General features: G+C 37.8%; 1 protein-coding gene across 1 annotated transcript in view; it reads left to right on the forward strand.

Moving 5' to 3' along the window:
- The window catches only part of LOC126100212 (HIV Tat-specific factor 1 homolog), a 564,133-nt gene extending 554,522 nt beyond the window's left edge, over positions 1-9,611 (forward strand). The window contains exons 5-8 of the mRNA XM_049910774.1: positions 2,766-2,935; positions 4,448-4,634; positions 5,351-5,487; positions 9,090-9,611. Coding sequence (XP_049766731.1) covers positions 2,766-2,935; positions 4,448-4,634; positions 5,351-5,487; positions 9,090-9,408 — 813 coding nt within the window. The 3' untranslated portion in view covers positions 9,409-9,611. The remainder of the gene's footprint in view (positions 1-2,765; positions 2,936-4,447; positions 4,635-5,350; positions 5,488-9,089) is intronic.
- Positions 9,612-15,639: the final 6,028 nt, after the last annotated feature.

Here is a 15,639-nt window from a genome sequence, read left to right on the forward strand (position 1 = left end):
TCACCGAGCCACAGTTGTTCGCGGTTGGTTTGAAGAATGTTGTGGACAGTTGGAGTCAATGATCTGGCCACCCAGATCGCCCGACGTGGATCCCATCGAACATTTATGGGACATAATCGAGAGGTCAATTCGTGCACAAAATTCACCACCGGCAACAATTTGGCAATTATGGACGGCTATAAAGGCAACATGGCTCAATATTTCTCCAGATGACTTCGAACGAGTTGTTGAGTCCGTAACTACACTGGGCAGAAGCAGGTCCGACACGATATTAGGACCTTAATTTTTTCGTAAGGACTTAATGTAGTATGTGTGATTTTTGCAACTTTGTTGTCTTGTTTGTGCATGATGACGCGTTTATTTTGGCACCTTTTAAAACCAAATTCCATGGCGAGAGCAATTTTCTCAGTTTCCATGATTGTTTTTCAGTCCAGTGCTGCGTGACAAAAGCTGTGTAGTTTTCGCACAGTTGCCATTTCTTTGTATTGTTCACAATATCGTAGAAATTACTGCCTACTAATACATTTCTCCGTATCATCAACAGGATATTTATTGTGTGCTCTTCGCTTGTTCGTTGGGGTAAGTACACTGGTGTGCAGAACTTAACGACGAAAGTAAATTACGCTTAATGTGTCACTACCAAGCAACATACCTCGATGAAACTTGGACCATACATAGAAAGAACTATTACAGCAGGTAACTGAAACAAATACCCAGTGAGATAGACAGAAATGACACTTTTATAGGCATGCTTGATGGGATTTAAGTGGGGCGGGGGGAGGGGGAGGGGAAGCATACACGTCTATTCGGCAACTGCCCTCTCGTTCCAAGAACTCCTCCACCTGCGCAGTTGTTTGATGCGGGAAATAGTTCTTAACAGGATGTGTGGTCACCATGGACAGCAATGCAAGGCCACAAGGTTGCTAAGAAGTTAAGTGGTAGGGCGTTCCAGTCATACACCAGAACAGTTGACAACTGTTGGATGGTCATCAGTGGGTGTGGATGGACATGCTGTGATATATCTCCCCAACGCACCCCACACGTGATCGACGGGATTTAAGTCGGGGGGGGGGGGGGAGGGGGACGAGCAGGCCAGTCCATTCGCCAAATATTCTCTTGTTCCACCTGCGGTGCTCGACGCAGTTGCACATTGTCATCCATAAAAATCAAGCCAGGGCTGGATGCACTCCTGAAAAGACGCACAACGGGAAGGACTACATTGCCACAATAACACTGACCAGTGAGTTTACCATGTTCAAGTAAACCCATGCAACATTATGCCTTCCCATACCATAGCACCTGGACCACCATAATGATCATGTTCGACAATTTTCCAGGTGCATTACACATTTCCACCATTCGTCATTGGAGGATATGTTCAGAATCTCTGCTCAGACACAACCTGCTGTCATCTGAGAAGAGCATGCTGCCCCACTCCTCATTGTCCAGTCTCTATGCTCTTGGCATCATCACAAACAGTTCCACCAAAGTGCAGTCATCAACAGAATGCACCATACTGGTCTCTGGCCAAAGAGACTACCCGCAGTCGCCATGCCATTGTGGAGGTTGAGATTGTGTACATTGCAGTCCCATTAAATGTGGTTGTTTGATGTTGGTCCCTGCTTCCCTATTTCACAGTGTAGCAGTCATCTGACTGTGATTGACCACCTCCTCTCCTTTGGGCAGCAGTGCCTGTGCTTCAGAACTCTCACCATGCATGTGAAACGATGCTCTGAGCAATACCAAACTCCTGGCTTACACTTGTCGCACTTCGTCCGGTTTCCGAATGATTCTTGGCTGTGTGAAGTCATCCAGATGTTGTCTCCAGGCCACGTTGTGATGAATAATACGACCACAGTGCTCACTGATTGACACACACTATTTTATCCTGTTCCTGCAGCTGGCTTGTGTTGCGGGGCCACCACTGTTTGGCACTATAGTCGTGCTGATTTCACACTGTATAATGTCCAGCTTTCCATGGACTACTGGGAGATATGGCAGCAAGCTGCCACAGTCTCATTCATTTTCACCAAATAGTTAATACGTTATGTTACTGTACCTATCTCGTCCTTAAGTTTTGCTGAGCAGTGTACATAGACACACAATTTGATGAGAAGCTGCTTGTGAGGAATGGTGAAGCCTCCTGGAAATCTAGAAATACGGAATCAACTTGCTACCACGTGTTGATAGCAGCAATCATTGTTTCATAGGAATAAAGATCCAGTTGTGTTTCACGAGAACAATATTTTTGGTTATGTGATAATAGATCATTTTCTTCTAGGTGTTCCATAGTGTTCAAACACAGTATATCTTCCAGAATATTTTTAACTGAATCTTTGCCTTGGCGATAAGCTGTGCTTAGCAGTAATGGATCTGAAGATGATTTGTATCACAGGTCAAAATTGGTTATGCTAATAAAACATACCAAGTGATATGGATGATGTCTTACTTCATTATAAATACACTTGATCAAGATTCCAAGAAATATCATGTCTTCAGTTATGAAAATTTAGATTGATGTAAATATTGTTCGGCTCAAATGAACATGATTAATGATCTTGAAAATACTTGTATTAATAAATAGTAAACTTCAAGCATTTTCATGAATGTGACTCATGGTCGTCTCAGAATGGTGTAAATGTGGCCTGCAGTATAACTTCAGGCATTGGGTAGATGTGGATATTTATAAGGAAAATAGTAATGAGTATTGGTCAGTCTCTGGACTTGCATCTCACAGATCATACAGCAGTTATGTGGTGTTGCAGGTAGAGTCCGTGGACTTGGCGCTGCAACTGCTGGACGGCTACGAGCTGCGCGGACACCGCTTGAGTGTGGAGCGTGCCCAGTTCCAGATGAAGGGCGCCTACGACCCCAGCCGCAAGCCCAAGCGTCGCCGTAAGAAGGACAAGGAGAAGATCAAGAAGATGCAGGAGAAGTGAGTATTGTCCCGGAACCACATACTGGCAGATGAAACACTGCCACAATTCGTGACTCCTGGCTTTTTTCTCTGTGTCGCAAAAGATTTTCAGTTTTATTACTGAGGTTTTCTAGGTATAATTGTTAGAAGGTTTTAGGGTATCTAAACAGAGTAAAAATAGTGTTATTCTACACAATACTCAGATTAGTGACCTAATGGTTTTCACCATACAAGGGCTTTATACAAGCAGTGACCTTGGATGTGCTCACTGCCTGTATAACGATTGCTAGTGGCTCGACCATACTCTGCAGTTGTGGCATTAAACTTCTGAGAAATCGTGTGGTTTCATAAAAAGAAAGGAACTGTAATTAGAGATGTTACCATTATCTGATATATAAAATAGTCAACCAGTCACCTATAGTTGGCTGGTGTGTGGCACTTAGAAACACACAACAGAAAACAGTATTCACACGTGGTTTTGAGCTCTTGGTCTTTCACTAGCAAAAGACACACATTCGCACACTGCCACGGCTGCGGCACGTCACACTGGTCAGCTGTAGGTGTGTAGTTGCCTTTCTTTTATTTTATGTATTATTCCATCCAGGAATTTCCATCATTATCTGATCTTAGTAGTAAATCGCGATTGTGTGACTTGTAATTTTTTCCTTGGAAATCAATCCTCTGGAGGTGAACAGTGCTACGAAACTGTAAGAGTTACTACAGCCAGTAGCTTTATCAATGTGCGTAGATTTTCAGCCGTGAGGAGCATTACACAAGTTTCTCCTTCATGATTTGCATGAAGAGACATTGGTTCACTTTGACCTTAGTGAGGCAGGAACTTGTAGTGTCCATGATTTAGTGCTACGTGTAAGATCAGGAGTGTTTACAGGCACTACTTACAACTCTTTGAACATGTTCTGAATATTCATTTTCATGCTGCTAGTCTACCATTTGAATTCTGCAGCTAAAACAGTTTTACTATACAAATTTCACTTTAAGTTACAGTTTTAGTCTGTGGTTGTAGAAAAGCATTTGCTGCTCTCATATACATACAAGCTTTTACTTTTCTTGTTATTGTGGTAGTTTGAAATCGAATGACACTCTTTTTCAGCAGCTTCCTGTTCTGAGTTTATAACAGATTTTAACCTACAAGTTAAATTTCCTCATTTTTAAATTTGTGCGATTTGTTTTATCAACTTCTTTCGCATTGGCACACAGTATCTTATTTCTTTGAGCCTCCTGCATATTGTGATGTGTAGCATAAAGAAGTTTTCTCTGAAATATAAAACATACTGGAAAAGTGAATACTCCATATGAAAAGACATTTTTCTGATTCCTTTTACAAATGAAAATGAAAATTTTAAAAACTAGTGTTAAAGAACCAGATTTTTAAAATGTTTCTTTTGTGCTAAAATGTTGCAGTAATGTGAAATTTAACTGATATAAAAATTTGCATTCTAGTCTTCATTTGTAGTTTTATGGCAACAACTTTTTTCCATTTTTTTCTTTTCTTTTTTTTTCCCCACATAGATTGTTTGCGTGGCAGCCAGACAAGCTGAGAGGGGAGAGAGCCAAACATGAAAGGGTTGTCATAATCAAGAACTTGTTTGAACCACAGATTTTTGATAAGGAAGTATCACTGTTGTTGGAGTACCAGCAAGAACTACGAGAAGAGTGTCAGAAGTGTGGTGATGTGCGCCGGGTTGTCATTTATGATGTGAGTATTCACAGTTCTGCTCATGTCCATACATTAAAGAGTACAAGCAATACCATTGCGGTAAGGGAACTTTATGTTACTCATGTGATGAATCCATAATTCAATAAATTCACTTTCTGAGAATCAGTTCATGAGTGTGTGCACTATTTTATTTAAACTCTACATATAAATGTATCTTCATTGACAAAAAAGCTAAAGCATAGAGCACCCAGCAAAATACTTGCTCAAAATGTTTGTTCCCTGCATTGAATCACTAAAATGCGGTATAACAGGTTCCTTAAGTGCATGGAACATAGTCGGCAATGTTTTGTGTTGTATGCACACTAAATTCTGTAGCTGAGTCTGCATTTCTTTTTAAGAAAATTGTAGTTAGTTTTTTCCTTCAAATAATTATCTATATGAAATATCTGTTGTGGAATCCACAGTTATGTGGCAGATGTGGAATGAGAAACATTGTAAAATATAAATGCCTCTTTATGTTACAGATATGTTGTAGACATGGCCACTTTTGGCATGTGGTTTTCAGATAATTGTTTGCATCTCTGGTAGTTTTCACACTGCATATTGTATCAACTTAATTAATTGTTTATTTAATTAACATTTTTACCATTTTATTGTTTACTATGTATATTGAAAGTTGTATCTGTTTTCACAGTTTTTAAGGTACACATGCTCTTGCAATCACAGATTTTTTGTAGCTTCCACTCCTGTTTCAGAGACATCCAGAAGGAGTTGCACAAGTAACTTTTAGGGAACCAGAAGAAGCAGATGCCTGTATTCAGTTACTGAATGGCCGATGGTATAACCAGAGGAAAATAACAGCTGAAACATGGGATGGGAAGACAAAGTACAAGTAAGTACACCAAGAGGTTTGCCTACTAACAGTACCTTTTAGCTTGAAGAGAGTAACAGCTTTATTTTCAATTTTGATTATATAAGCAAGAGAGTGATTCTCACATAGAGCTATTTGTATATGGCGATTATGAATGGTGGTGTCCTGTGATCTATGAACCAGTTCATCAACCCAGTTGTAGAATCAGAACAGGATGTGACTTGTTATTTATGCCAATATATAAAAATGACATGTGCAAACACTAAGAGAAACTTTTCCACGTCTTGCCCCATCACAACATAATCTTTGGTTGAAGCATTGTGAGCTGTCAAAAATCTTCAAAAGTTTCTTGCTGCTTTAGATCAGAGTGAGTGTGACATTATTGAAAGACTACTCTCCCTTTCCATCTTCTGGCAAAGTACTCATATTTTGCAGTCCATCTCATTATATAGGTATTGGTGGCTTGGGTATTTAAATCCCACAATGGCCACTTCACAACAGTTTAACAACAGCCCAACTGATTATGTAGCTGGCAACTCACATCTGGCACGCACCATTGCCATACGCAATCAAGACTGCTGCCTATCCTGTCTTATTGCTTTTAAAGCTGGTTGCCGAGCTGTGCTGAGTGCATACCCCATACCTCGATTAACAGTATTTGTTGACACTTGTATGTAAATTTCCTACTTAATAATAATGTCCTAGAAACCATTATCTGAGTAGATGACAGATTTCTTTTCAAAATCAAACGTGATTTTTTCACTTAAGCTGCATTGGACCATTTCAATTTTATTTTCCTGCCCAAGTCTTATGTTATGTATGCTATATGTATGTTTCGTGCAACATAGGGAGACATACTGTACTGCTACATTTTTCCGATGTAAGATTTTCCATTGATATGCCACAAAAACCTTCATAGAATACAGAAGTTTGATGATAATTGTATCCATAGCCTTTGTGAAATTTTTAAATGAAATGATTTCTGCTTTTGGCTGTTAAAACATTATTTATTCCAATTGCAATTTCGTCATGTTGTCATTTTCAAGCATTGTGGGATGTTGTAACCCACTCAGTAATACAAAGCTGTGCCATTCTGTGTAAGAGCATTTGCATGAGGTGTTGTAAATTTATCAGCTGTTCCATATAACACATATGTTGTAGAGCTGGTGGAATAATGACGTAAACATTGAAGTTTAAATTTCGTGTAGTACGCGTGGTAACTAGCTGCTTTTGTGATCCAGTTACCTCTCCTACTGAACAAAATTTAAACTTCAGTGTTTACAGAGCTGGTGAAACAATAATGTAATGTACATGTAAATGGAACAGCTGATAAATTTACAACACCTCATGCAATTGTTCTTACACAGCATGGCACGGCTTTATATTATTGAGTGGGTTGCAACATCCCACAGTGCTTGAAAATGATTATATGCAGACATTTCAGTTGCAATAAATAATGTTTTAACAGCCAAAGTAGAAATGATTTCATTTAAAAACTTCATAGAATAGCTGTTCTTCCAGGTATTTATAGAAGTACCTGAGTACCTACTGAATACAATCAATATTGCAGATTGCTGCTATCAATCAAGGTGTAGTCACATAGTAGGCAGGAAAAGAACGTCCCACCCCCCCCCCCCACCCCCCCCCAAAAAAAAAAAAAAAAAATATTGGAATCTAAATCTAATGGGGAAAAGTGATCCACATCAATTAAATTACAGTTCATGTACCACAGTCATAATGACTGCATGATGTCTGTGCTTTCAACTATTAGTGTTTAATAGAACTTTTTTTTATTACTTAAGCATCTCCCCCAACTGCTATAATTTCTTACAGAAGATTTTCTTTCCCCTTTCGTTGGTTTCTCAAATTTCAAATTGCAGAAGACTCATCATTAATAGACTTCAATACATTGTTCATTTGTTAATTGAACTTATTTAATACCTAAATCCCTCTAAAATTTAAAAGTACTTCCAAGGTAGTTAAATAAGTCAGTAGGTCAATTATGTTCAATTCATTAAGAAAGTGCGAGTTAAATGCAGTGGGCTACTTAACTTCAATTAACCTCAAGTAGCTATTGGATCCTTAAGTAGAAGAAAAAAATCAAAATAGGTCTAGTAAAGGAAAAGTAATTGATAAATGTATCCAGAGAGACTAACTACTATAGACTATAGGAGGTGAAAATAATAATGAAATGTAAGTTACTTTGTGCTCAGCCTCCATTTAAGAAACCAGATATGTTGCACATAGATGTTTCTCCATTTCAGCATCTAATTATCAGTTCTCACTAGTTTCAAAAATTATGTCAACTTTACATTTAAGGAATGAATTCCGTGCATAGTGTATGTATGAGGTTTGGTCAAAAAGTAACAGGAATTTTTGTTTCTCTAAGTTATCTTTATTCATCAACTTTGTCCCCTTCAGGATAATCCCCCTCAGATATAATACACTTGTGCCATCACTTTTTCCAATCTGGGAAGCACTTCTAGATCTGACTATGTTATGGTGTTCAGCACTGTCACCAATTCTGTTTTTGTCTCATCAATGGTGACAAAACTTCATGGTTCTCTTCAGCCTCGGGAATAGAAAGAAGTCACAGGGGGCTATGCCTGGCAAGTATGGTAGCTGAGGTAACATAACGGTTTTGTTTTTTGCCAAAAAATCACAAACATGTACTGAGGTGTGGGCAGGAACGTTATTGTGGTGCAATTTCCACAAGTGGTTTTCCCACAGTTCCAGTGGTTTTCTTCAGATTGCTTCATACAAGCAGCACATATCTTCTAGGTAGTCTATCTTATTGAGCATGTGACCATCAGGCAGTAACTCATGATGCACTATCCTATTGTAATCAAAGATAACAGTGAGAAGAACCTTCACATAAGATTGAACTTGTCAATTTTTTTTCCAGTCTTGGCTTCTCTGACAGTTTCTTTTGGAACGATTGGACCTTGGTTTTAACATCATACTTGTGTACACGTATTTTGTCACTTGTTATAACCTTCTTTAGATGTTCTGATCTTCATTCAGCAATTCCTGAGTGACATCTAAGCGACATTGTTTTTGGTCAAAATTCAACAATTTAGGAACACACTTTGCTGCTACATGTTCAATGCTCTGATCTCTCTGATGGTGATCTGGTAATTTTTCTGAACCATTTTTTTTTAAGTTATTAAACATTGTCATCAGTAACTGATATACTAGGGCATCCAGGGCAGTTGTTGTCTTCAAAGTCTTCTCGATCCTTTACTTTTAATTTTTTTTTTTAATGTTTATATCACTGGTAAACTCTTGTCTTACTCATAGTAGATTCACCAAAAGTGATAGTCAACATTTTGAAGCAAAATTTAATGCAAATTCTTTGATCCCTCTTTTTCAAAAGTAAAAATTCACTGACCACACAAAAACACGTATAACCATTTTGACTGTCAGCAGTAAACTAAATATTCAAAACATCTGAAAATGCAAACATACATCAGGAACATGTGTACCAATAAGATAAAAAAAATAGTAATAATTTCAAAGCTTGGCATATAAAGACCACAACTTTAATTTCCATTGCTTTTTGATCACACTTCATACCTGTATCAGTAGATACTGTAAACTAACATATATACCGTGTATTACAGAATTGTGGAAACAGAGGAAGAAGTGCAAAAAAGGTTGAAGAAATGGGAACAGTTCCTGGAGAGTGAGGAAGGTAAGAAGGCCTCAGGTTCAGTCACAGAGACAAGCTCTGACAATGAAAGTACTGCTGCCAGTAAAGGAAATGACACTGATGATAAGGTGACATGCCAAGAGGAGAAAAACAATGAAACAAAAAATCAAGAAAGCACTCAGGGGAAAAGTGACCTCAATGACAGTTGTGGTGAAAGTGATGCTGATACTGAGGGTGAAGATGGTGATGAAAGTGAAAGTGTAAAGAAAGCAGATGGCCGTAGCCATTGATGATGTAATAATGTTGGCTTTGGCTGGTTGCATGGTAGTGTAAAGGTTGTTCTGTCAAAAGTAAGTTATATAGTTTGTTATGTAAAGATCAGTATCCATATGTTAAGGGCACAATGAAATGTGCTTCATGTTGTCAATTGTGAACTATGTAATTATGTGATCTTACTGTACAAAACTACCATGTTCAATAAAGTACAAGATTACTAAAGAAAGAACCCTTGTATGTCTTTTAATATTCCTTGTTTTTGTTGTCAAGGGGGGTATGGTACATCGTCATTACTGAACTTTTATTATGGATACTTTTGAATAAAGAATAAGAAAACAAGAATTTTTGTCCCAAAATAATTTCAGGAAGGCCCATTTCAAATTCTATACACGTAGTCCAAAAGTCTACCGATTCTTGAAGATTTGTTTGTAAGTGGTTCCCATCCTTTGAGATGGTTACCAGTGCGTGTAATCAGCTGTCAGTAACGCCCACGCCCCTCCCCTGCCGCAACCACTACCACCGAACCCCACCATCTTCAACATTAGTGCCTAACTACACTTTAAAAATGAAAATAATTTTCTGTGAACCCTTTCATTTGTAAATGAAGAAAATTAAATGATATTTAGTTTTTTGAAGATGTTTTAAGATACTTTATTAACTGTTACTGCTTATTTCTAATTTCATTTTTAAAAGAACAATGAAGCAATTCTCTGTGCTTTACAAGTGCTAGCTACAACTCCACAGGAAAGAAAGCTAATTATGCAGATTGAGAGCAGCTACAGAGTACACGAAACATGATTCCTCTGCACCACTCCCTTCCTATTTGTATTTTTATCACCCACACCCTGCACCCCCACTTAAAATCAATCAAGTTACAATTTGTGCGCAATACTCAGGCCTATTGTGTGTAAATCATTTGCTTGCTAGACTCCTTACTTCTCAACTGGCAGAAGTAATAATAATAATAATTCAGTGTAAGCTGTACACCAGTGTAGTACCCATTACATAGTTACTGTTGTGTTGTGCTGTCAGTTTGTTTATTGTTGCAAAGTGAATAAGGAAGCAATTTCTGGTGTATTGTGGTAACTACTCACACCTCAAATAGGGCATTTTTATCAGATTTTTAAGTATATGTGACATGTGTGTGTCAATTTTACTGTCATAGGTGCTTGGTGCAGAGGTATGCATAGGGAGTGGACTATGTGAAGATGATGAGGTTTGATCACATTTGTTTCATAAACTGAAACCCCACCACACTGCTAGTATTTAAAAATGAATTTATTGGTGACTTTTGTAATCAGTATTACAAAACAGTGCTAATAGTAACAATATTATGAAAAGGAAAGTTGCTACTCATCATACAGCAGAGATGCTGAGTCGCAGATAGTCACAACAAAAAGATTGTCACAAATAACGACACACACACACACACACACACACACACACACACATATTTAGTTTAACGATGGAAATACAATGGAAACTTTTTGTTTTTACACCTCAGAAAATTACATCTGACCCCTCACGGGGTGATTGCCGCCAAATCTATTTGCAGATGACACGGTTGTCTACAAGAAAGTAGCAACATCAGAAGACTCGTACGTACTCCAGGAAGACCTGCAGAGGATTAATGCATGGTGCGACAGCTGGCAGCTTTCCCTAAACGTAGATAAATGTAATATAATGCGCATACATAGGGGCAGAAATCCATTCCAGTACGATTATGCCATAGGTGGTAAATCATTGGAAGCGGTAACGACCGTAAAATACTTAGGAGTTACTATCCGGAGCGATCTGAAGTGGAATGATCACATAAAACAAATAGTGGGAAAAGCAGGCGCCAGGTTGAGATTCATAGGAAGAATTCTAAGAAAATGTGACTCATCGACGAAAGAAGTAGCTTACAAAACGCTTGTTCGTCCGATTCTTGAGTATTGCTCATCAGTATGGGACCCTTACCAGGTTGGATTAATAGAAGAGATAGACATGATCCAGCGAAAAGCAGCGCGATTCGTCATGGGGACATTTAGTCAGCGCGAGAGCGTTACGGAGATGCTGAACAAGCTCCAGTGGCGGACACTTCAAGAAAGGCGTTACGCAATACGGAGAGGTTTATTATCGAAATTACGAGAGAGCACATTCCGGGAAGAGATGGGCAACATATTACTACCGTCCACATATATCTCGCGTAATGATCACAACGAAAAGATCCGAGAAATTAGAGCAAATACGGAGACTTACAAGCAGTCGTTCTTCCCACGCACAATTCGTGAATGGAACAGGGAAGGGGGGATCAGATAGTGGTACAATAAGTACCCTCCGCCACACACCGTAAGGTGGCTCGCGGAGTATAGATGTAGAAAAAAAAAAAAAAAAAAAAAAAAAAAATTGGAAACCACCGTGTTAGAACCTATCATTGACAATTAATATAAGGTGTGGATATTAAGGTTGCTGGGTAGGGTAGGGTATTAGTAAGACATTCCATAGAGGTACAAAGAAGGTGCTGTATTATATTTCCCCCAGACAAATCAACCTTAATCCTCTTAGCTTACACAGCAATTTTCTACAACATTCTTTAGTGACCTTTTTTTGTAAGTAAAAAACACAGTCCACCTCAAATTGAATGACCAAAAGCAACATGTATTTTCATTTCCCAGTAGTGCATAATGCACGAAGAGAGTCTATGAATTTATATGAGTGAAATTCTAACTGTCGTGTTCAACACAACGTATATAAAGGGAACACAGTGCACCTGCATTAAGAAACTTCAGTGGGAGGTGCCAACTGTCTGTGACTCTCTTCCTCTACAGAAACTTATGAGGAGTAGGATGGGCTACAAATATGTTCCATGTTGCCTGTTAGCTTGGCTCGTTAAGGATAACAATGTTCATCAATTGTTCTTACAGTTCTTGAAGTAACTTCCTTCATAGATAATTTACACTTTCTCAGATTTCTTCTAATGTAACTCAGTTTGGGACCTGTCTCCCTAACAACTAGATTCATGCTGTCACCCCAACTTAATTACATATTTTATGAGTCACTAGCACAATACCACATGTTGTTGTATTTATAAGTTATTACCTTAATTTTATTTAAATATGACCACATGCTGACCATTTACTGACAAGTTCTCTTAACAGAAAAGAATATTTCTGAGCTGAAGCTGATTTTAATGAAAAGTAATGAAGGTCATTTCTTTCTTTTAGTATTGTAGTTATTGACATCATTACTTCTTATGAACTCTATTGAATTAGTTACAACAAATTTCAGGTGATGTATATGCACTGTGAGGATGCAATTAAAATTCCTGATTCCTGAAGCAGTTGTCTTTTGAACAATTATGGATGGACACCATGTGTTATCATTAAAGCAAAATTTTGTCTAATGAAAACGTTCATCCTGAGAGATGAATTAAACCCCTATGTAAATACCATATCACAGTAGTGAATGAAAATAAGCCACATTTGTTAAGTCAAAATTACAAGGAGACAGAATGACCTACCATTATTTAACTTCATGAACGGCCATTTCTGGTACAGCTAATAGAAGTATTCAAAATTGGAAAATAATAATTGTTGCTTTGGAACTCGTGTTTCTTCTTCAGGGAGGAAAGACTGGGTGAGAGTAAGTCAATCAAACACTAGGTTGAAAGGGATTCACAGTTTGTGAGGACCCCACATCCTAATACGTCATAGTTATTTATTATATTTTGGAACTGCTTTTTCGCTCACAACGCTGCATATTGAGTCATCAGGTATCAGCGGTCTTGCGGCAGCAACTGGTTAAACTGTATCCACCAACAAACATAATCCTTACCTGTGATCTTTCCGGTTTCCTTCTTGGTGTGATTGATTAATGGTGTGCTTCCCAATGTTGTGCCAAGTTATTGTTTCCACTATATGAAATGGAAACAACAACTCGACAGAACATTCAGAAGCACGCCACTAATAATCTTTGCCTGCTGATGGCGTTTGCACTGCTTGTGTTCTGAGAATGATATCTGAATTACAAACAGTTGGTTGGTAGCACTCATAAGGTTCAGACAAGTCAAAAAGTGACCCCTGGGCTAATGGGAGCAAAACTGCATCTTTCAAGATTATGTTTGTTTTAATCATTCACATACTATTTACAGTATATGCAAACATTCAGTAAGAAGCAATTCGTTAGGTCTTTTGTAACTAACATTGTAGTCTTATACTAATAATACATGAAGTTTTTCTAATCGTACCCGTGCTATTTGGTGTGTGTTAATGTTATTGGCTGCTCAACTGATCAGGTGTAGATCAATGGGCAGAGCTCCCTCAATATAACCCTATGGTAGCCAGTAGCTGCTGACAAGTTCTTCTTGCACTTACAATGGCTCCATGCTTCATCTCCACGCATCATCAATGGGATATACATGACATTTTTATTTATCTTCTAACTATGTTGCTTATTTGTCATTTATAATGAATAACTGTATTATTTCTGGCTTACATGACTGTAACCTGTTGTCATAACACAAAAATCATCACTATTTGCAATCTGAACTGACTATTTTTGTTGCATTGCGATACAAGATTGCTGATGATCCAATTATGATTTCAATAATTCATTAGGTGTTGAAACATAAAGCATTTTTTTTAATCCAAATGCAATTTCAAAATTTTGTAGAAAGGAAAATTGTAACAATAAAAAATACATTTTTCAATCTGTAAGTATTTCATGTGAGACACAACTTTCATTATCCGTAACAAAACCCACTTCTTTATGATCTCTTACTTGTCATTGGACTAAGTTAATACACTGCATCAATTAATGATGTCTGACTGGAAAAGAATAACTGTGAAACAGAGATGTAGAGAAGAGGAAGGGTAATGTAACATCGTCACTAATGTGGGGTGGGGTATTACAAGTTGTGATACTAATCTTTAGATTAGTTTCCTTCCAAAATCTGTATCTTCTGAAGTTCAGAAGTGTGCATGCAGCAGGCCTTCACATCTAATAATCAACAGACATAAATTTGAACAGTTCAACTTTCTGGAACCAATGATAGATGAACAAAACCAGACAAGTAGAAGTGAAAATGAGACTTCAAAATGCATACAAAAGCTTCTAGGCTCTAAACAAATGGTCAGTAAAACCAGAAATGAAGCTATGTAACTTCATCTTCATACCAGTCCTATCCTCTGGAGCACAAACACAGAGTTTGATTAAAAGGGAAGAACATTTACAAATATTAGACAATGAAGCTTGTAGGAAAATCTTTGGTCTGTACTATGATAATGAATTGCAAGAAAGAGAAGACACAAAGCCACATGCTATCACTATAAGCAACAATAATAAGTTTCAGAAGACTTCAATGGGCAGGCCAATTTGGGGGAATGAAAAAACAACAGGTGGTTTCAAGAATATTCATGTAGAAGTCATTTGGTAAGAGGCCAAGGGGGAGACCCTGGCGTACATGAGTAAATGAAATTAAAACACGAATTTGTTCACGTGCCATCCTCCGCAGCAAGCACAGAAATAGTTGTTTTATTTACATAAAACAGATTTGAATTGTTTTGTAATGTATAAATAACACATATCAAAACAAAATCTTATCATTCTAGCTCCCACTGATGATGCCTTAAAGTGAAAGAGGCAAAACACATCTAGGAGAAATAAAACACAGTGCAGCAAGACAAGGTGGTTTTTATTTACAAAACATATGGAAATTAAAACAATGTGCAACAGTATGGGCATGAATAATTGGCAAGAAGTAGCAAAGGAGGCATTTAGAGGCAACATGTGGGATCAGCATGGGAGCTTTGAGTCCCTTACAATGCATGAACGAGGAGGAGGAGGAGGAGGAGGAGGAGGAGGAGGTGGTGGTGGTTTGCAGAAAACCTATCAATAACACTTTTAAACACATTATTTACAATTTAATCTGTTACTGTTTGCCTACTGGGATTACTTCCAATGGCAGCCACTAAACCTGACTGCTCCAATTGATTCATTACTAAACTCCAGTAGTATAGTCAAACAGTATAGGATTTTTACATATGTTGAATTACATTAATTTTATGAATTCAGCTTTCAATATTTGCAGCTGGTGCTGATTATATGGAAGTCTTCCTGCATATTTTAGTTCTCTACCAATGCCACTTCTGTTCATGGATGCTGTTCTACTATAAACAGAATGACCAAAATTACCCAAACCATTAAGTCATTTAATAAAAAATATCAATACTAATGGTTTTATCATACTTTCATGGGTACATGCA

This window comes from Schistocerca cancellata, chromosome 9 (assembly GCF_023864275.1).
Source record: "Schistocerca cancellata isolate TAMUIC-IGC-003103 chromosome 9, iqSchCanc2.1, whole genome shotgun sequence".
In the NCBI taxonomy this organism is placed as follows: domain Eukaryota; kingdom Metazoa; phylum Arthropoda; class Insecta; order Orthoptera; family Acrididae; genus Schistocerca; species Schistocerca cancellata.